The following is a 23,608-nucleotide window of genomic DNA, read 5'->3' as shown; positions in this document are numbered from 1 at the left end:
AAAAATGTTTAAAAAAAAAAGACAATAGCACATTTGGTTGACTCCGTAGAAGCCACAGCATCCAAGCGCACTGCCATCTTACCAGAATTAAGAACATCAGGTACTGCAGATCTACTTCATCAGCGAGATGCTCAATAGCAGAGGAGCTGGACCCATGACCGTGCAGGGTTCCACCGAGTGCTCCACTTTCCTCCCACAGTCCAAAGCTGTACGATTAGAATTAGTAAGTTGCCGCATGCTACGTTGATGCTGGAAGCATGGTGACCCTTACAGGCTGCCTAACACAATCCTCACTGATTTGACTTGATGCGAATGACATATTTCACTGAATACTTTAATGCACACGCAACAAATACAGCAAATCTCTCTTTTAAGGGAATGTTCTAATGCAGGGGCCCCCAACCTTTTTTGCACCGCGGACTAGTCTAATACAGGTGTCCCCCACTTTTCGAACGTTTGCTTTACGAAACCTTGCTTTTACGAAAGACCTACATCAGTTACCTGTTTTCGCTAACAGAAGGTGTTTTCACTGTTACGAAAAAATGCAGCACGCGCCCCGAGCAGCCAAGCTCCTCCCCCAGAACTGCATTCTCGCCGGCATTGCTTAAACACGTGCCTGTGAGCAGCCATTAGCAAGGTGAGTTCTAAGGTATCGGAAAAGCCTAAAAGAGCTCGTAAGGGTGTTACACTTAGCTTAAAACTAGACATAATTAAGCGTTTCAATTGTGGTGAACGAAGTAAGGACAAAGTGATTTTGGCTTGTGGAAGTTGACGAAGATGATGTTGAAGAGGTTTTGGCATCCCATGACCAAGAACTGATAGATGACGAACTGATGCAATTGGAAGAAGAAAGAATAACAATCGAAACCGAATGCAGTAGCGAATGGACTGAAAGTGAAGTCGTCCAGGAACTGAATGTGAAGCAACTGCGTGAGGTTTTCGCTGCAATTGACAACAGTAATTGCAGAAAAGTACAACTTTAATTTTGAAAGGGTACGTAGGTTTAGGGCAAATTTGCAAGATGGTTTGAGTGCTTACAAAGAACAGTATGATAGAAAAATGTGCGAGGCTAAGCAGTTAAGCATACTGTCATTTTACAAGCCTTCCACATCAGCCACAGCAGACAACGAACCTCGACCTTCGACATCGAGACAAGCAGACATAGAAGAAGATGACCTGCCTGCCCTGACGAAAACAGACGACGATGAGATGACACCCCAGTGTCCCAAGACCCCAACCCCCGGGGCCACGGACCGATATACTGCCGCGGAGAATGCAGCGGTAGCCAGGACGCACCCAGCACATCTTTAAGAAAACAGCCGAAATAAACAAGCTAATTAATTAGGTGCCGCCCAGCATGTAAATGTCGGCCCAGATCAGAGGCGACACAATCAGCAATCACCTCTGATCTGGTCCAACATTTACGTGCCGGGCGGCACCTAAATAATTAGCTTGTTTATTTCGGCTTTTTTCTTAAAGATGTGCTGGGTGTGTCCCGGTCACCGCTGTACCACTGCATTCTTCGCGGATCGGTATCGGTCGACGGCCCGGAGGTTGGGGTCCACTGCACCACCCCAACCTCCGACGACTCAGCCTAACACACCATCATCAGTGTGCTCGGCGATGTCTTCCCAATTCCGGTAAGTGATACTACACTGTACATACATAATTTCTACTTTATATAGGCTGTGTATTTTTATGCGTTATTTGGTATGATTTGGCAGCTTTATAGCTTAAAGGTTACTGGAGAGAGTGTTTCTGCCAAAAGCACTTGCGTGAGGTTTTCGCTCACGCAACAGTGCAGCAATGATTGTAGAGACGTATTTCTACTTTATATAGGCTGTGTATTTATCATATCATTCCTGCTTTTACTATATGTTACTGTTATTTTAGGTTTTGTGTTATTTGGCATGATTTGGTAAGTTATTTTTGGGTCTGCGAACGCTCACAAATTTTTCCCATATAAATAAACGGTAATTGCTTCTTCGCTTTACGACATTCTGACTTACGAACTGTTTCATTGGAATGCTCTACCTTCGGATGGCAGGGGAAACCTGCATTTTTTTATATATATATAATTTTTATTGAATTTTCAAAGTGATACATGAGAAGATAATATCTACCCTCCCCCCTCCCCTTAACCCTCCCCCCCCCGATATATACTCCTACCTAAAGAGAAAAGAAAAAAAGAAAAAAAAGAACCGCCTGAATATTGGAAGGTTTGCACAAGCACCATCGAATTAAAAATAAATTTAATATATATTTGTTACTTTCCCCAAGGAACCAAGATCTTCATCATCGGAGCTATAAATAAGGGCTCCAAATATTCAAAAATGTTTCATATTTATCTCTTAAAATCTAAAACATTACTTAGTTTCTCAACTCTCACAGTTCCCTGGGGAATCTCTTTGCACTTCATCATGTTGCTATGTGTTTCCCTCCCAATCAGCCAGGCAAAAAGAAAAAAAAAGATAGCTAAGATACAAAAAAAGAAAAAACAAAATACCCCCCCACTAATGTTGTGAATGAAAAGATACACAACACTACCGCCCTCCACTGTGCGGGTTGTGGCTTTTGCCACGCTTGCACACATGAATAACGTAGCGATTGGTCAGTGTTTCTTCCAGCTCTCCCGTAACTAAAAAATTGTATATATATAAAAAAAAATTAATGTCATTATTCCCAGCTAATATTCCTCAAATTTTAACCTTTCTTCCCCTCCCTCATATAATTAATAATATATTTATATATTCATCCGCCTAAAAATCCAACAGGCCTAATCCTTGATCGAGTCTTCATCTTCAATCCATCTCACTCCCTTGGGTTTGTTCTTGTATCTGGTGAATATTCAAAGAATCTTGCACAAACTCCTCCACTTTCCGGTAATCATCAAAAAATCTTTTCTCTCCACCAGTCAAAAAAATCTTCAAGGTTGCAGGATAACGCAATATAAATTGATAACCGTGATCCCATAGGGCTTTTTTCACTGGATTAAATTTCTTCCTTCTCTTCAAAAGTTCATAACTTTATGTCAGGGTAGAAAAAAATTTTCTTCCCTTCTATCATCAGTGGCCCTTTTCTCTTCTTGGCAGCTTGGGCAGCCACCTGTAGAATCCTTTCTTTGTCCTGAAACCTTTGATAATAAATTTACTTTGACTTTAATATCCGGTTAAGAGGATAGACAAGTGTTTCAAAGTACAACACTACTGTAGTATGGCATTACCTCAGTATCACACTCAAACTTTAACCTATATTCTGTTTTTGATTCAGAACCCACAATCTTCTGATTACAGTACAAGCTAAGAGTGCTAACAACAGAGCAACTGTTGGTTAATACTCAGGTGGAATAATTTCCAAGAGCACTGCACTGACCGAATCCAACCTATGGAGGAAGAAGCAAGCAAAGTACACCAACCCTGTTCCTAAGCAGCAGTTAAATGGTATATTAAAATCTAGAGTAAACTCCAAAGATCAGAGAACTAAACTATGAGCAAAATGAAAGGTCACTCTATTTAAATATAAGCTGGCTGGAATTTAAGAATGTAAGGGTTAAAACTCTCAACAAAAGCAAAGCTTACTGAAAATAAATTTTGATCATAACCTACTGACATTATGCATTGAAAATGTGCAGTTTGTTAAATATATCTTATTTTGAGGACATGTACACGATCATCTTTTCCTAACACATTTGGGTCCAGTTTAAAAACTTGTGTATTAAATAATGCAAGGTGACCTTGTATTGCTAGAGCAAACTGCACAGCTTTACTGTTCTATTTTAGCCACAACACTGGTAACTATCAGGTGTCTGATGACTCTCGGCCTATACTGGATGGAGTTTAGAAGAATGCGGGGGATCTCATTGAAAACTATCAAATATTGAAGCACTTAGATAGAGTGGATGTGAAAATGATATTTTCTATCATGGGAGAGTCCAGTACAAAAGGTAGAATAGAAGGATGCTGAATAATTGAGGAAGCATTTCTTTAGCCAGAGGCTGGTGAATCTGTGGAATTCATTGCCACATACATTTGTGGAGGCCAAGTCACTAATAATATTTAAAATGGAGGTTGATGGGTTATTGATTAGTAGGGGCATCAAAGGTTAAGGGGAGAAGGCAGGAGAATGGGGCTCAGAGGTAAAATAAATCAGCCATGATCGAATGGCAGAGCGGACTCAATGGGGATGGCATGGGGGCAGACACACCCAGCACTGAGACACCAGGCAAGGTCACTTGATTCCAGACACACAAAATGCCGGAGGAACTCAGCAGGTCAGGCAGCATCTATGGAAAAAAAGTACAGTCGACATTTCAGGTCAAAGCCCTGGAGAAAAAAGTGGTGGAGTAGATTTAAAAGGTGTGGGAAGGGGAGAGAGAACTACAGGTGATAGGTGAAACCTAGAGGGGGAGGGATGAAGTAAAGAGCTGGGAAGTTGATTGGTGAAAGAGACAGAAGGCATGGAAGAAAAAGGTGGAAGCAGCACCAGAGAGAGGCAATGGGCGGGCAAGGAGATGAGATGAGAGAGGGAAAAGGGAATTGGAAGTGGAAAAGGGCGGGGTTGGGGGGAATTCCAGAAGCTTGAGAAATCAACATTCATGCCATCAGATTGGAGCCTACCCAAACGGAATACAAGGTGTTGTTCCTCCAACCTAAGTGTGACCTCATCACGACAGTGCAGGAGGCCATGGATGGACATACCAGAATGGGAATGGGAAGTGGAATTAAAATGGGTGGCCACTGCGAGATCCCGCTTGTCCTGGAGGACGGAGCGTAGCTGCTCAGTGGGTCACCAGAAGACAGAAGGCCACACCCGGAGCACTGAACACAGTAAATGACCACAACAAACTCACAGGCGAAGTGTCGCCTCACCTGGAAGGACTGTTTAGGGCCCTGGATGGTAGTGAGGGAGGAGGTGTAGGGGCAGGTGCAGCACTTGTTCCATTTGCAAGGATAAGTGCCAGGAGGGAGAATGCACAAAGGAGTCACTTAGGGAGCAATCCCTGTGGAAAGTAGAAGTAGAAAGTTAGTGGGGGGGGGGTGGACGAGGGAGGGAAAGATGTGTTTGGTGCTGGGATTCTATTGGAGGTAGCAAAAGCTTTGGAGAATTATGTGCTTGATGCGGAGGCTGGTGGGGTGGTAGGTGAGGACAACAGGAATCCTATCCATGGTAGGGTGGCGGGAGAATAGGATAAGAGCAGACGTGCGTGAAATGGAAGAGCTGTTGAGGGCAGTGTTGATGGTTGAGGAAGGGAAGTCCCTTTCTTTGAAAAAGGAGGACATCTCCTTCGTTCTAAAATGAAAAGCCTAATCCTAAGAGCAGATGCAGCAAAGACAGAGAAATTGAGAAAAGGGGATGGCACTTTTACAAGTAGTAGGGTGGGACAAGGTGTAGTCTAGGTAACTATGAGAGTCCATGGGCTTTGTAATAGACATCAGCGGATAATCTGTTTCCAGAGATAGACAGTACGGTCGAGAAAGGGAAGAGAGGTGTCGTAAATGGACCAGGTGAATTTGAGGGTAGGGTGGAAGTTGGCAACAAAGTTGACAAGTTCAGCATAGGTGCAGGAAGCAGCACCAATGTAGTCATCGATGTAGCATAGTAAAAGAGTGGGACGATCACCAGTGTAGCCGACAAACAGGTAGGCATAGCTGGGACCATGCGAGTGCGCATGGCTACCCCTTCCCCCACCAGGCTTCACCTATCACCTGGTGCTTCTATCTCCCTCCTCCCACCTTTTAAGTCTACTCCTCAGCTCTTTTTCTCCAGTCCTGACGAAGGTTTTCCGTCCAAAACGTCAACTGTACTTTTTTCCATAGATGCTGCCTAGCCTGCTGAGTTCCTCCAGCATTTTGTGTGTGTTGCTCAGATTTCCAGCATCTGCAGATTTTCTCTTGTTTGTGATTTGACTGCAAACAATTGTTTTATGGATCATTACAGAATGCCTCTCTGGTGCTTCCCATTCCCTCCCCTCTCCCTTCTCCTTTTCCCAACCATGATTCCCTGTTCCATTTCCCCAACCCACTCTCAGTCCACAATAGAGACCCATATCAGAATCAGGTTTATCATCACTCACATATGTCAAAATTTTTTGGGGGTCAGCAGTACTGTGCAAAAGTCTTAGGCAACCTAACTATATGTACCTATGTCATTTGCACAGTACTGTAGCAGTTGGTCAACCTTTCTTTGGAACTTAGTAGCATCATCTGTCCACCTGCCAACATCCTGAGGATTAGATCAGAAGGTGGCTTCCGTTGACAAATAACTTTATTTGAGTTCCCAAGATTTAATTTCCACCTACATTGCACAATATATTGCAATATTCTCTGCTTGTCTGGGCAGATGTATGTAGAACATTCAACCCTATCCAAGGCAAAAGTTAACACAACCTTAATCATGCAACCATTACATCATGGCTGCAGGGTGCAAAAGCCACAGAACAAACTGCTACAATAACACAAATCATTCATCTCCAGCATCTGAATGCATAAAGGACAGCAAATATATGGAAACACCATCAGTTCAAGTTTACTGTCATTCAACCATACGTATACAGCTAAACAAAGCAGCATTCCTCCCGGGCCAAGGTGCAAAACACAGTATATATAGTCACATACAGCACACAACATACTTAAGGCTGATTTATACTTCTGCGTCAACTCAACGCCGTAGGTACAGCGTAGCCACAAACCCTACGCAGTGCCTATGTGGATCCCTACGCCGTAGCCTGACACACACCTCTCCTAAAATGTAACTACGCGTCGCGGCAACGCAGACCGCAGCAGCTGTGATTGGTCCGCTCGGTAGCATCGCTTTTCCTCCTACGCTGCAATAGCTTCCCATTGGGCGACTGAAGGGCTGAAGGGCAGGGAAGGAACTCTGGCTGCAATGCTTTCCATAAAGCTTTACAGACCTCTGAAATTATGGAGGACACATTTCGCTTTTACGAAAAAAGAAGCTCACTTCTTGTTTACCCCGAGAAAGACTACGATGACCATGAAGCCTTGCACGGGCAGGTGTGTGCGCGTGCGTGATGTGCGCGAATTGCAGAGCAACGCAGACACACCAACGCACAAGTATAAATGCTCACAACGCGCGTAGGTCACTTGCGTAGGTTACGGCGTCGAGTTGACGCAGAAGTATAAATCAGCCTTGACGATAGCACAAACAATCAGAAAATAAAGTCACCACAATCCCTGAGTGGTGTGGCCTGAAGGTTGATGGTGCTTGGAATGCTGTGCTGGAGCCACGTTCCTGCAAGAACAAACAGGCAACAATTCCTCATCCCTTGCCACTAAAGACAATCCAGCTCGTCTTCCAGGGAACAAACTCTGGAGAGCAGCACGGATGGGAGAGCTGGCCTACAGTGGCCAGCCTCCAACCCAGCACAGATTCCACGCAACCACCATGCCTCTGTTCTCTCCCACACTGCCTCTGGCACCTCCTCCCCTGGATGGCTGCAGCAGGAGGGCCTGGTCCATGAAACAATCGAGGCCACACAGCTCCCTCGCTGGTCAGTCTCGTCAATTAGCTGAACTTGCAGTACTTTGTATTACCAATGTCATTGGCATCTTGCAATCAAAAGTAAAACATTTAAGACAAATGTCCTTTCGTTGGACCCGGAAAGGCTGCAGCAACCACCTACACCACCAGTTGTCTGGAACCCTACACTTCCAATGTAACATCGGCTTTGATTCTCTCTCCACAGACACGTCACAACCCTTTGTATGTATTTCCAGCATTTTCTGTTTTATTTCAGGTTTTCAGTACCAACGGCATTTTACTTTTTGAAATATCATTAGCTGCAGCTTCCACCAAGATACTCATTTTCCTAATTGTCATTTTTTCCACTAGTGACGGATCAGAATCAGATTCAGGTTTAATATCACCAGCATGTGTTGTGAAATTTGTTGTATTTATGGCAGCAGAACAATGCAATACATAATAACAGAAAAAAAACTGAATTACACAAAGAACATATATATTAAATAGTTAAATAATTAGTACAGAAACAGAAATAAAGCAGCAGCAAGGTAGTATTCATGAGTTCAATGTTCATTCAGAAATCAGATGGCAGAGAGGAAGAAGCTGTTCCTGAATCATTGAGGATCAAACACCTACTACCCCATTGCGGAAATTAGCTTCACCATGCAGGACTAGCGTCATTTAGAAGGCAGCCCATCACCAAGGGCAATGAGGGTTGAGCAATAACACCCACACCTAAGAATTATATATTTTTTCTGAACTGAATTTCAACACAGAAGTGAATACTGCTATTATTTTCCTTCAATAAGTTACAAAATGGGGGCAGAAAAATAGTACAGTATTTTAAATTGAAATTGTTGGTGTTTTTTTAATAAATCAAATCTACATACATGTTGTACTGAATGTGTGTACTTTTTAAAATCTCTACTTCAATATATAAGACCATAAGACAAAGGAGCAGAAGTCGGCCATTCGGTCCATCGACTCTGCTCCGCCATTTTATCATGAGCTGATCCATTCTCCCATTCAGTCCCACTCCTCCGCCTTCTCACCATAACTTTTGATGCCCTGGCTACTCAGACACCTATCAATCTCTGCCTTACATACACCCAATGACTTGGCCTCCACTGCTGCCCGTGGCAACAAGTTCCATAGATTCACCACCTTCTGACTAAAAAAATTCCTTCGCATTTCTGTTCTGAAAATGCTGAAATAAAAAGGTTGACACATTAATATGCTTAGAAGTTTATAATATGATTCTACTCAATTATATTAGGAAATAAATTATAAAATCTTTTTTTTGTTCTAATGGTGCTCTTTTCTGTAAAAATTGTGTATAGTTTATGTTTCTCTTGAGAATGCTACTTAATTAATGCTATGTGCCTGTAATACTGCTGCAAGTAAGTTTCTCATTGCACATGTGCACACATGTACTTATGTATAAACTCAAACTCAAGATCATTTTGATTAATCTATTGCAGTCCTAAGAATGCATCGAATAGTCACTGAGAAAGAACCAGAGCATCTAGTACCATTCACATATGGGAATTCCAGAATACTATTTTTTTGTTTGGAAATTGTAACCTCTCTCTCCTCTCCCAGGATATGACCTACAACCTGCTAAAAATGCTCCACCGGTTACTGTCAACCTTGGCATGTACTTGGATTTCATGAAGATTTTCAATGAAGGCTGTATAAGGTGATTGGATCAGATGAAATAGAGGTAATATACCAGCGTAGATTGAGTGCTGATGATCAAATTTTTAAAAACAGGATGATTACACAGATCCTCCTCAGATTGGTAAAGCAAGACTAAGATCAATGCTTGGCCTCCAACTATTTACAAGTTACTTCAACAATTAAACTAAGGGTATTAAAAGTGGTATTTCCAAGGTTTGCTGTTAACACAGAACGTGGGTAGGAAGGAAGGTACAAAGAGGCTTTAAGAGGATAGAGACAAAATGAGTAAGTGGACAACTACATTGCAGATGGGATACAATGTAGAGAAAAAATGAGGATATCCATTTTAGTTTTTAAAAAAACTGACTTTTTTTTAAACTGGTGGAAGCTTGGATGTTGAATTTCAAAGGCAGTTGGATGTCCTCAGCCAACTATCTATATAATACTATAACTCTCATGCTCTGTCTGTTTATGACCTCCAATTAGCGCAAACGGTGCTAAATCGAATTAATATGCGCTAACTTACAGAATGCAGGCAAAGTTCAGGGTTATATATTCATATAAAATTGCTCATTCACCAAAAAAATCAACAGGCTGGCTTTCACCTGAGAGCTGATTGGCCATTATGAAAATCGGACAGCCCGACGCATGCGCACGGCCAGCCTCAGCAGCGACACCTACCAGAGCAAAAGGGCAGGGCAGCTCTATTTCGAGGGGTCACATTCTGCTAATCACCATCAGCATGTGCAGGATTGGGCCAGATCTAACTGCCACCCAACAATAAGAGATAATTACATCTTATTGTAATGACGTACTTTGAGACGTCCATAAAACCCTTTGCCGTAGTCAAAGGACAGTGATGACTATATCACGTCCATTTAGGAGAGCGCCAACCACATCAAGAATAATTAGCATCCTTTGGTGTTATTGCTTCATATCTTCTATCCAGCATTAGGGTAAAAAAAATGGTCAGCTTAATTATGCCGCGTGGAAAGGGAAGGGGGACATTATGATCAAGAGATGACGCCAAACGACGTTGGGAAGCAGCAAGGAGAGGGAGAGAACAGGAATCGGATGAGGCCAGAGGCTCCAAGATCAAAGAGTCAGGACAAAAAAAGATGAGAGAAGAGACAGAGGAGGAGAGGCATGCACATCTCCAGGATCAGAGACAAACAACAAACAGCAGAAGAGATGAAGAGACGGTGGATGAAAGGGCTGCACGTCTCCAGAATGACAACGAGAGGCACGAGGGTGGCAGATAAACCAGAAATGATGCCATCAAAAGTGTCCTTCATTAAACGTAGAGCTACATTTGCTTTGCTACGCATCATTCTTCTTTAATAATCTACTGCGGAGGGTTGTGGAGTCTCAGAAACTGATTAATCAGAAGATCAATAGATTTCTGAATTGAATAATGAAGAAATACACTGATAGGACAGGAAAATGGTGCTAAATTAGAAAGTCAGCTATGATGTTCCTAAATCGCAAATCGGGCTTGAGGGGGTGTACTCTACTATTTATGTTCAAATAAAAAGTCCATATTTTATTTGTCAAGGAAGAGCAAAGACAATGAATGTCTTGACCAATGAATGCTTCAGCATTTGCAACTTGCAGGAGACTTCTCTACACTCACAACATTTGCTCCCATCATCAAACCCAATGGAATTATTTCTACCCAGATCCAAACCAAAACAGACTTAAGTGTAAATGCAAGCCTAAAAACATCAGGCAACTTAACGGAGGGCAAAGCTTTCAGGAACATTCATTTGGATATGATTAATGGTCACCTGAAGAAAAGGGGATTACTTAAGGTAAGCCAGCACAGACTTATTATCGGCAAATAATATTACATAAACTTGAGAAAAATTGATGAGATCATGGTTACAGTTGATGAGTGCAAGACAGGCGTACAGAAGGCTTTTGATAAGGTATTGTGTACAAATTTGAAGCACATTGTATAAAATGGATGTTAACAGAATTAATACAAAAAAGTTGGCTAACAAACAGAGGGGCATAGTAAATATTTAGACCAAAGGAAGGCGGACAATGATGCTCCCCAAAGATCATGATTAGAGCAACATTTGAGGGCTGCCCTCAACACAACCTCATATGTATTCTGAAAGAAGGACGTGTTCCCAAAAGATCACGGTTAACGGTACTGTTTATTTTTTGGATTTATATTAATGATTGACTTGGAGTGCATGCTGGTAGAGACAAGTTATAATGCTAAATATGCAATGACAAGACTGTATTGTGATCAATAGAGTTGACTTATAGGCAGCCGCAGTTAGTTTGGGGTAATAAGCTGTGGTGATGCTATGTTTGCTGCAACACTTGTGGGCTGCCCCCAGTATATCCTCAGACTGTGTTGGTCATTGACAAAAACAACACATTTCACTGTATGTTTCAATGCAGATGTGACAAATAAAGCTAATCTTAATTATTAAACTGAATATAAGGAGGGTGGTGGAATGGGCTGAAGCTCAGCTGAGGAAGTTTAAACCGGAGAAATGTGAAATAATGAATGAGGAGAGACAAATGAGACATTGTCAAATAAACGAGACTACTCTGGGAGGAGCACAACACCAAGGCACCTGGGGTTAAGAATGAACAAGTTATTGAAAGTGGCAGAGCCAGTTTAGAAAGTAGTTACTAAGGCTTACACAATTCTGAGCTTTAATAATGAAGGATAGAGCATAAAAAAGGGGCTGCAGTGAAATTTGTCACCTCGTCGTGGTGGACAGGCTTATGAGCTCTTGAGAACCCGACAACGATGCCGGTTGGAGCTTAGCTCCTGGTAGGGTCACCCATGATGGCAAGGTCAAGAGGGAAGATACCAAGGAGCGATCCAACCAAAACCTCAGCAGTGGATCTGGGAAAAGATGATGACACATCACAACAACAGTGAAGGCAGAAGATGGCTGCAACAATGAAGAGTTCCCATTTGTCTTGCATTCCATGCCACTGGACCATGACCCTGATTCGTCAAGGACACCATGGTAGCTGCTCCTGCCTCAGCCCCTTCACATTAAATAAAGTCATGCACAGGCATTCTTCATGAAAGTAATAACCCCTTAGGGGCACATCATACTCAACTCAAGTAATCGCACTACTCGCACTGTTGTAAACTTAATAATTCAGCACACTCACAACTTTAGAGTGGCTGAATTGGCAGATTTTCAGAATTATTGCATAATGCTCCTATTAATATAAAACATAATTTCAATTTGTATTTTATGTAGATATTATACTAGTATAATAAATTTTCCAGCCAATACAGACATAATTGTACTAATTCCAACTATTATAGACAATAGACAATAGACAATAGGTGCAGAAGTAGACCATTCAGCCCTTTGAGCCTGCACACCATTCTGAGATCATGGCTGATCATCTACTATCAATACCCGGTTCCTGCCTTGTCCCCATAACCCTTGATTCCCCTATCCATAAGATACCTATCTAGCTCCTTCTTGAAAGCATCCAGAGAATTGGCCTCCACTGCCTTCTGAGGCAGCGCGTTCCACACCTCCACAACTCTCTGGGAGAAGTTGTTCCTCCTCAACTCTGTCTTAAATGACCTACCCCTTATTCTTAAACCATGCCCTCTGGTACTGGACTCTCCCAGCATCTGGAACATATTTCCTGCCTCTATCTTGTCCAATCCCTTAATAATCTTATATGTCTCAATCAGATCCCCCCTCAATCTCCTTAATTCCAGCGTGTACAAGCCCAGTCTCTCTAACCTCTCTGCGTAAGACAATCCGGACATCCCAGGAATTAACCTAGTGAACCTACGCTGCACCTCCTCCACAACCAGGATGTCCTTCCTTAACCCTGGAGACCAAAACTGCACACAATACTCCAGGTGTGGTCTCACCAGGGCTCTGTACAAATGCAAAAGGATTTCCTTGCTTTTGTACTCAATTCCCTTTGTAATAAAGGCCAACATTCCATTAGCCTTCTTCACTGCCTGCTGCACTTGCTCATTCACCTTCAGAGACTGATGAACAAGTACTCGTAGATCTCTTTGTATTTCTCCCTTACCTAACTCCACACCATTCAGATAATAATCTGCCTTCCTGTTCTTGCTCCCAAAGTGAATAACCTCACAGTTATTCACATTAAACGCCATCTGCCAAGTTTTTGCCCACTCACCCAGCCTATCCAAGTCACCTTGAATTCTCCTAACATCCTCATCACGTCACACTGCCACCCAGCTTAGTATCATCAGCAAACTTGCTGATGTTATTTACAATGCCTTCCTCTAAATCATTGACTAAATTCTATAATTCTACATGGCAAATGCATATACAGCATTCTTGTGCAAACTTGCAGTGATTAGTCAAGAATCCTCCTCAGTTTTCTAACCACACTCTCCTTGTGGACTATATCTCAATAATCAATTGGGGATGGTAACCATCTATATTGTTCTATTTACAGGAAGGAACTATAGATGCTGGAAATCCAAAACTTAAAAAAAGATACTGGAGATACTCAGCTGTTCAGACAGCGCCCAAGGACAGAGGAACTGAGTTAGTTAATGTTTCAGGTTGATGATACTTTTCATCAGGCTATTGACATGAAATATTGTTTTATTTTTACTTATTTATTTTGGTTGACTCCACGATGTCCAAAACATCAAAGTGTGAATGAGCCAAACCCTTTCAAAAATTGCAGCTTTGTCTTGACTCTATTTATCCCCCAGGTTACTTCTCAAAGTTGAACCAAACTACGCAATACTCACATTTCCATTACTCAAATAAAAATTTGCATCCATGCTTTTGCCATACATAGAACACAGAAGATAGAACATTACAGCACACTATAGACCTTCAGCCCATGAAGTTGTGCCGACCTTTTAAACTACTCTAAGATCAAACTAATCCTTTCCTCACACATAGACCTCAATTCTTCTTTCATCCATGTGCTTAAGTGTCTTAAATGTCCCTATTGTATCTGTTTCTACCACCACCTGACAGCGCATTCCACTCACCCACCACTTGTGTTAAAAAAAATTACATCTAACATTCCCCCCCCCATACTTTCTTCCAATCACCTTAAAATTATGCCCCCTCATATTAGGCATTTCTGCTTTGGGGAAAAAAATCTGGCTGTCCACTCAAACTATGCCTCTTATCATCTTGTATACCTCTCAACTCACCTCTTATCCTTCTTTGCTCCAAAGAGGAAACCTCTAGCTTGCTCAACCTATCCACATAAGACATGATCTCCAAACCAAGCAGCATCCTGGTAAATCTCCTGTGCACCCTCTCTTAAGATTCCACATTATTTCTGACGAAGCGACCAAATCTGAACAAGTGCAGTCTAAATATGGTTTTACAGAGCTGTAACATTACCACACAGTTCTTGAACTCAACATCCACCTAATGAAAGCCAACACACCATACACCTTCTTAACAACCATATCAACCTGCGCATCAACTTGGAGAAATCTATGAGCACAGACTCTGTTCCTCCACACTACTAAAAATCATGCCATTAACCCTGTATTCTGCCTTCCAGAGTGAATCACTTCACACTTTGCCAGGGTGAACTCCGTCTGCCACTTCTCAGCCCAGCTCTGCATCCTATCCGTGTCTCGTCTTCAACTAACATCACAACACCACCAACCTTTGAGTCATCTGCGAAGTTTCTAACCCACCCTTCCACTTAAACTGAATGTATAATCAATGCTGTCCAAGCAATGAAGAGTTAGCTTATCAGTATTTTAATATGTTGTGGAACAAATTATGACAATTTAAATTCAAAACAAAAATTGGATGTTGTGAATGGTGTAGAAGGGTCGTCAAGAGTTACAAAGGGACATTGATAAAATGCAGACTTGGGCTGAGAAGTGGCAGATGGTATTCAATAAGGAGAAGTGTAAAGTGATTCACTTTGAAAGGTTAAAATTGAAGGCAGAATACAGGGTTAATAACAGGATTTTTAACAGTGCCGAGGGACAGAAGACTGTGGGGTCCACATCCATAGATCTCTCAGTTGCGTACAAGTTGATAGGGTAGTTAAGTTGGTGTACGGTATGCTGGCCTTCATTAGGCAGGGGACTGAGATCATAAATCATGAGATAATATTGCAACTCCATAAAACTCTGGTTAGACCACACTTGGAATATTCAGTTCTGGTCACCTCATTCTAGGAAGGATGTGGAAGATCTTGAGAAAGTGCAGAGGATATTTAGCAGGATGCTGCCTGGATTAGAGAGTACATCTTATAAGGAGCCAGGAATTTTCACTTTGGAGCAAAGGAAGATGAGATGTGACTTGATAGAGATTTGTAGGATGATAGAAGCATAGAGTGGACAGCCAGCACCTTTCTCCCAGGGTACAAAGTAAATTTATTATCATAGTACACGTCACCATATACTACCCTTAGATTCATTTTCTTACAGGCATATACAGTAAGTACAAAGAAATACAAGGAAACAGCTAATACAAAAGGAAAAAACCATCCCTTCCCACTGATTTCCCTCCCAGCACTTATCCTTGTTAGCAGAACAAGTGCTACACCTGCCCATACACTTCCTCCCTCACCACCATTCAGGGCCCCAGACAGTCCTTCCAGGTGAGGCAACACTTCACCTGTGAGTCAGCTGGTGTGAAATACTGCTCCCAGTGAGGCCTTCTATATATTGGTGAGACCCGACGCAGACTGGGAGACCGTTTTGCTGAACACCTACGCTCTGTCCGCCAGAGAAAGCAGGATCTCCCAGTGGCCACACATTTTAATTCCACGTCCCATTCCCATTCTGATATGTCTATCCACGGCCTCCTCCACTGTCAAGACGAAGCCACACTCAGGTTGAAGGAACAACACCTTATATTCCGTCTAGGTGGCCTCCAACCTGATGGCATGAACATTGATTTCTCTAACTTCCATTAATGCCCCTTCTCCCTTTCTTACCCCATCCCTTATTTATTTATTATTCCCCCGCTTCTTTTCTCTCTCTCTCTCCCTCTCACAATCACTCCTTGCCTGCTCTCCATCTCCCTCTGGGCTCCCCTCCCCCTTTCCTTCTCCCTAGGCTTTCCGTCCCATGATCCTCCCCCTTCTCCACATCTGTATCCCTTTTGCCAATCAACTTTCCAGCTCTTGGCTCCATCCCTCCCCCTCCTGTCTTCTCCTATCATTTCGGATCTCCCCCTCCCACTTTCAAATCTCTTACTATCTCTTCTTTCAGTTAGTCCTGACGAAGGATCTCAGCCCGAAACATAGACTGTACTTCTTCCTATAGATGCTGCCTGGCCTGCTGCATTCAACCAGCATTTTGTGTGTGTTGCTTCAATATAAAAGGGAATAATTTTAAAGTGATGGAGGAAATTATGGGGGGGGGGGGTGGAATGTCAGAGGGATTGTTTCTTTTAAACAGAGAGTGATGGATGCAGGGAACATGAAGCCAGGGACAGTGGTAGAGGCAGTCGAATTGGTGGAACAGGCCACATGCAGGTCCAGCAGCAAGAGATTTTAAAAAATGAGCTTTCACAGGATTTTAACTATTCAGTGTTGCAATTGCAATTAATTAGCAAGAGCAAATAAAAATAAAGCAGGAACAATTGGCGTGGCCATTGTTGGAGTGGACCAGGGTTAGAGTGGGGAGGCTTTGGCTCATCAGGCTTCAGCAAGTCCAGGCATGGGCGAGATAAGTATCTAGTAAGCAGCTTTTTCTTCATTCTTCATCTGTCAATGCATAGTTAGTGCAGTGAGAACGGCTCCAGGAGCTGTGTTGTGTTCTTTGTGTGAGATGTGGTAATTCTGGGAGACTTTCAGTCTCCGAGATAACCACATCTGCACCAGGTACACAGAGCTACAGCTGCTGAGAGGAAGTGTTAAGAAACTGGAGTTGTAGCTCAATGACCTTCCGTTCATACGGGAAACTGAGGATGTGATAGATAGGAGATACAGGAACGTAGTCACCCCTAAATTGCAGGAGGCAGGGAAATGGTTGACTGTCAGGAGAGGGAAGGGAAATGGGCAGTCAGTACAGCGTATCCCTGTGCCCATTCCCCTCAATAATAAGAATACTGTTCAAGGGGAAAACTGGGGGGGGGGGGGGGAGGAGGGGGGGGGTTAGCAACCGGGTCTCTGGCACTGAGCCTAGTGGTGTGGTTCAAAAGGAATGGGCCTCACTATAGGAAGGATGTGGAAGCATTGGAAAGGGTACAGGGAGATTTACCAGGATGCTGCCTGGTTTAGAGAGTATGGATTATGATCAGAGATTAAGGGAGCAAGGGCTTTACTCTTTGGAGAGAAGGAGGATGAGAGGAGACATGATAGAGGTATACAAGATATTAGGAGGAATAGATAGAGTGGATAGCCAGCATCTCTTCCCTAGGGCACCACTGCTCAATACAAGGGGACATAGCTTTAATGTAAGGGGTGGGAAGTTCAAGGGGGATATTAGAGGAAGGTTTTTTTACTCAGAGAGTGGTTGATGCGTGGAATACACTGCCTGAGTCAGTGGTGGAAGCTGATACACTAGTGAAATTTAAGAGACTACTAGACAGGTATATGGAGGAATTTAAGGTGGGGGGGTTATATGGGAGGCAGGGTTTGAGGGTCGGCACAACAATGTGGGCCGAAGGGCCTGTACTGTGCTGTACTATTCTATCTATCTATCTATAAGAGCACTGCATAGTGATAAGGGATTCCACAGTCAGAGGAGTACACAGAAGATTCTATGTACGTGATAGAGATACCCAGATGGTATGTTGCTTCCCAGGTGCCAGGGTTAGGGACGTCTCGGATCAGGTCCACGGTTTTCTAAAGGGGGAGGGTAAGCAACAAGAAGTCTTGGTACATAATGACACCAATGGCATAGGCAGGAAAAGAGAAGGTCCTGAAAAGAGAAGTTAGGGTGCTAGGTAGTAAGCTAAAAAGCAGGACCTCCTGGGTAGCAGTCTCTGGATTGCTGCCTGTGTCGCACACCTGTGAGGGTAAGAAAAGGATGATTTGATAGATGAATGTGTATCGAGGCAACTAGTGCAGGCAACAAAGTTTCAGATTTCTGGAGCACTGGAATCTCTTCAGGGGAAGGTATGATCTGTACAAAGGGGACGGGTTACACCTGAACCCGAGGGGTACCAATATATTGCAGGCAGGTTTGCTAGGGCCTTGGGGGAGGGTTTAACCAGGAGTTCCAAACCTTTTTTTATACCATGGACTACTAGCATTAACTAAGGGGTCTGTAGACCTCAGGCGCAAACCCCTGGTTCAACCAAATGTGGCAAGGGACTGGGGACCGAAGTGATAGGACTGAAGATCGAGCTGTTGGTTTAAAAACAGAGGTAGTGTGCAGTGAGACTGTCAGAAAGGACAGGCACATGATAGGGCAAAATTGCAGTCAGAGGGATGAGTTGCAGTGTAAAAGAGGGACAAAATCAAAAAGGATGATGAATAGAAGACTAAAGGCATTATATTTGAATGCAAGCAGTATACAGAGGTTCCTTAAGGTTGTTACATCCGGGGGTGATAATGGGGACAAGCTCTCACTATCTATTAAGTGCTCCCAATGGCATGCGCTTCAAACAGCCTCTGACAACCAAGTCCAGCACCTGGCCTTCACATGTGGCTTAGCTATGAACCATTTCTACTGACAGGAGAAGGGGCACAAGTGGGTTACTGGCCCCTTAAAAGTAGTCGCTTTTGGCAGATGGGACTCAAAAGCAGTTGTAGGCAGCTCATCTAGAAGGAAAACTCTGATCTCAAACCTCCACTGCCTTGTGGCTATACCCACTCATGAGGAAGGCTTTGGGAGTAAATCCCTTGAGAAAAATCCAGACTGGAGTTCCTAAGGCAGTCCTAAATTGTGTTCAACTCCTGCGACGCTGCTGGTACCAAACTGCCATTCCAATGGGTTCATCAGTTGCATGGAGAGGAGGAGCTTGCTACATGGGCAACAGCTTGCTCCCCATATCGTAATGCCCAAATTTGCATAGCTAGACAACTACAATGCAATACTCATCGTCAACTCTGAACAGAGGCTTCAAACAGTACACAGAACAAGTTAGGTGATCTTGCACCACAGTTAGAGACTGGCTGGAATGACTTTGTGGCATCACTGTTCGTGGCTGAAAGTCTACAGTCATCCATAGACTGTAGTTGGACTATAGTTAACATCCAAGGATACACATTGTATTGAAAGGACAGGTAGGTAGGCAAAGGGGGTGACGTGGTTCTGTTAGTAAAATATGAAATCAAACCCTTAGAAGGAGCTGACATAGGATCAGAAGATGTAGAATCATTGTGGGCAGAGTTCAGGTACTGTGAAAAGACTCTGATGGGAGTTATATACAGGCCTCCAAACACCAGCCAGGATGTAGGCTACAAATTACAACAGGAGATCGAAAAGACATGCCAAAATGGCAATGTTACAATAGTCATGGGGGATTTCAATATGCAGGTAGATTAGGAACATCAGTTTGGTGCTGGATCCCAAGAGAGAGAATTTTTGTAGAATGCCAACAAGATGGTTTTTAGCTAGTCCACTAGATCAGCTATTACAGATTGGGTGTTATATAATGAACCAGATTTGATTTAGGGAGCTTATGGTAAAGGAACTCTTTGGAGGCAGTGATTATTATATGATAGAATTCACCCTACAACTTGAGAGGGAGAAGCAAACGTTAGATGTATCAGTATTACGGTGGAGTAAAGGGAATTACACAGGCATAAGAAAGGAGCTGGTCAAGACTGATTGGAAAGGGGTACTAGCAGAGATGATGGCAGAGCAGCAATGGCTGGAGTTTCTGGGAGCAATTCAGAAGGCACAGGAAAGATACAGTCCAAAGAAAAGGAACTATTCTAAAGGCAGGATGACGTAACTGTGGCTGACAAGGGAAGTCAAAGCCAAATTAAGCAAAAGAGCAAGCATATAGAGCAAAATTAGTGGGAAGTTAGAGGATCGGGAAACTTTTAAAAACCAACAGAATGCAACTAAAAAAGCCAAAAGGGATGAAGATAAAGTTTGAAGGTTAGCCAGCCAAAGAGGATATGAACGGCCTTTTTTCCAGATATATAAAGAATAACAGAGAAGATATTGGACCACTGGAATATAATGCTGGAGAGACAATAATGGGGGACAAGGAAATGGTAGGCAAACTGAAAAAGTACTTTGCATCAGTCTTCACTGTGGAAGACACTGGTAGTATACCAGAAGTTCAAGTGTGGCAGGCGGCAGAAGAAGGTGCAATTGCTATCACTAGGGAGAAGTTGCTTGGGAAAGGTCTGAATGTAAATAAGTCACCTGAACCAGATGGACTACATCCCAGGGTTTTGCAAGAAGTAGCCGAAGAGATTGTGAAGGCATTAGTAATGATCTTTCAAGAATCAATAGATTCTGGTGTGATTCCTGAGTACTGGAAAATTGCCAAGTGTCACTCCACTCTTCAAGAAGGGAGGAAAGTAGAAGAAATGAAATTATAGACCAGTTAGCCCGACCTCAGTGGCTGGGAAGATGTTGGAGTCAATTGTTAAGAATGTGGTTTCAGAGTACTTGGAGGCACATGATAAAATAGGCCAAAGTCAGCATAGTTTCCTTAAGGAAAAATATTGACTGACATATCTATTGGAATTATTTGAGGGAATAACAAGCAGAATAGGCAAAGGAGAATCAGTGGGTGTTGTGTACTTGGGTTTTCAGAAGGCCTTTGACAATGTTGACAAGGCTGCTTAACAAGAGCCCATGGTATTACAAAGAACATGGAAAACCTACAGCACAATATAGGCCCTTCGGCCCACAAAGTTGTGCCAAACATGTCCCTACCTTAGAAATTACTAAGCTTACCTATAGCCCTCTATTTTACTAAGCTCCATGTACCTATCTAAGTGTCTCCTAAGACCCTATCGTACTGTATCCATCTCCACCACTGTTGCCGGCAGCCCATTCCACGCACTCACCACTCTCTGAGAAAAAAATTACCCCTGACATCTCCTCTGTACCTACTCCCCAGCACCTTAAGCCTGTGTCCTCTTGTGGCAACCATTTCAGCCCTGGGAAAAGATACCAGCATGTATAGGGGATTGGCTGATTGGCAAGAGGCAAAGAGTGGGAATAAAGGGAGCCCTTTCTGATTGGTTGCCAGTGGCTGGTGGTATTCCACAGGGGTGGGTATTGTGACCACTTTTTTTTAAAATGTTGTCTGTCAATGATTTGGGTGACAGAATTGACAGCGTTGTGGCCAAGTTTGTGGACAATGCAATGATAGGTGGAGGGACAGGTAGTGTTGAGGAAGCAGGGAGGCTGCAGAAGGACTGAGACAGTTTAGGAGAATGGGAAATAAGAGGCAGATGAAACAGTGTCAGGAAGTGTATGGTCATGCACTTTGGTGGAAGGAATAAAAGCTTAGACTATTTTCTAAATGGGGAGAAAATTCAAAAATCTGAAGTGCAAAGGGACTTGGGAGCCCTTGTGCAGGATTCCCTAAAGGTTAATTTGCAGGTTGAGTCAATGGTGAGGAAGACAATTACAATGTTAGCACTCATTCTGAGAGGACGCAATATAAAAGCAAGGATGTAATGCTGAAGCTTTATAAGATACTGGTGAGGCTTCACTTGGAGTATTGTGAGCAGTTTGGGGCCCCTTACTTAGGAAAGGATGTGCTGACATTGGAGAGGGTTCAGAGGAGGTTCACAAGAGTGATTCATATGAGGAGCGATTGATGGCTCTGGACCTTTAATCAATGGAATTTTGAAGAAAGAGGGGGCATCTCATTGAAACCTATCAACTGTTGAAAAGCCTAGATAGAGTGGATGTGGAGAGGATGATTCCTATACTAGGGTATCTAGGACCACAGCGCACAGCCTCAGAACAGAGGGACATTTATTTAGAACAGAGATGAGGATTAATTGCTTTAGCCAGAGGGTTTTAAGTCAGTGGAATTCATTGCTACAGGCGGCTGTGGAGGCCAGGTCATTGGGTGTATTGAAGGAGATGGTTGATAGGTTCTCGATTAGTCAAGGTATGAAAGGTTATGGAGAGAAGGCAGGAGAATGGGGTTGAGAGGAAAATGAATCAGCCATGACAAAATGGCACAGCAGACTCAATGAGCTGAATGGCCTTATGGTCTTATATGTATTTGGGGCATTTAAGAGACTCATACATAGATACATGGATGAAAGGAAAATGGAGAGAAGTGTTAGACTTGTTCTTGGAGTAGCTCAAATAGTTGGGTCAACATCATGCACTGAAGGGCCTATACTGTGTTGTACTGTTCTATGTTCCATAAGCAATGAACAATGTTAGGACAACCCAACATACATTTTACTAGGCCAACGAGGCAATGACAATGTTAAGTGTCACGTAAACACAACATAATCTGCAGATGCTGGGGTCAAAGCAACACTCACAACACGCTGGAGGAACTCAGCAGGTCGGGCAGCATCCGTGGAAAAGATTGTTCCAGCCCGAAACGTCGACCGATCTTTTCCACGGATGCTGCCCGACCTGCTGAGTTCCTCCAGCGTGTTGTGAGAATGTTAAGTGTCAAAAAGGAGGCAGAAAATATGCGGTAAGATCTTTGCTTATAAGAGGCAAAATATAATTTTATGCAGAAAGCAAACACTCCCACTGTTTCCAGATGATATTTATATCATACACAATGCCGAGCACTGAAGTCATTTAAAGGACACATGAAATGCAACCAGTGTCCAAGGGCAAACAAAACTCTAAGATTTACACCAATATTTACATGCAGAAAATTAGATCCCCACGCACTTTTCATCAATGTTTTAAGGAGATAACAGTGACGAACAAAGACAAGAGATGTTACTGCAACAATTATGGGAAAAACTTGTCAGGCAGAGCAGACTTGTAATCTCGGCACATGTGCGGATGCATATTAAAAATAAAACCAGACGCGTTGATATTTTAAAAACGTTTCACGGTAGGATCTGAAGGTCACTGAGACACAAGTTTTCACAGGATGGGAAGATAGAGAATCCTTGATCACTCACATAGTGAGGCGGGAGTTAGGCCAAGACTTGCAGGTCGCGGCAGCGGGCAGCCTTCTTTCTATTTAAAATGTGACAAAATTTGAAATGTTACAAAATTAACTTACAAAACTCGGCCACGTAGAAGGACACGGCGTAATTCTCCTCGCACCAGTCCAGAGTGGAAGTAGGCTCACCCCAGTAGCCTGCTCTGTCAAAGACGGGTGCCATGTTTGTGGTCTGAGGCGGGCCGGGAGGGGGAGGAGGAGCCGTCGCCACGGCAACCCCGCAGACCACGCCCGGCGCTGTCAATCATTGGGCACGCCGCGCCCCCTACCCGTTCATTCATTCATAGTTGAAGCCCCGCCCTTTCATTCACCGCAGAACCCAGAATCGGATTTATTATACAACCATCAACCATATCACAATTACAGCACGGAAACAGGCCATCTCGGCCCTTCTAGTCCGTGCCGAACTCTTACTCTCTTATCACTGATAT

At 43.2% G+C, this 23,608-nt stretch overlaps 1 protein-coding gene across 2 annotated transcripts in view; it reads right to left on the bottom strand.

The window, feature by feature from the left end:
* Positions 1–23,351, bottom strand: part of acer3 (alkaline ceramidase 3) — a 309,653-nt gene extending 286,302 nt beyond the window's left edge. For both annotated transcript variants that reach the window (XM_072262601.1, XM_072262600.1), the window contains exon 1: positions 23,238–23,351. In XM_072262601.1, coding sequence (XP_072118702.1) covers positions 23,238–23,340 — 103 coding nt within the window. In that variant the 5' untranslated portion in view covers positions 23,341–23,351. The remainder of the gene's footprint in view (positions 1–23,237) is intronic.
* Between the last annotated feature and the right edge of the window lie 257 nt (positions 23,352–23,608).

This window comes from Mobula birostris, chromosome 7, assembly GCF_030028105.1.
Source record: "Mobula birostris isolate sMobBir1 chromosome 7, sMobBir1.hap1, whole genome shotgun sequence".
Classification (NCBI taxonomy): Eukaryota; Metazoa; Chordata; class Chondrichthyes; order Myliobatiformes; family Myliobatidae; genus Mobula; species Mobula birostris.
The sequence above is the reverse complement of the archived record's forward strand: the minus strand, read 5'-3'. Positions and strand labels throughout refer to the sequence as shown.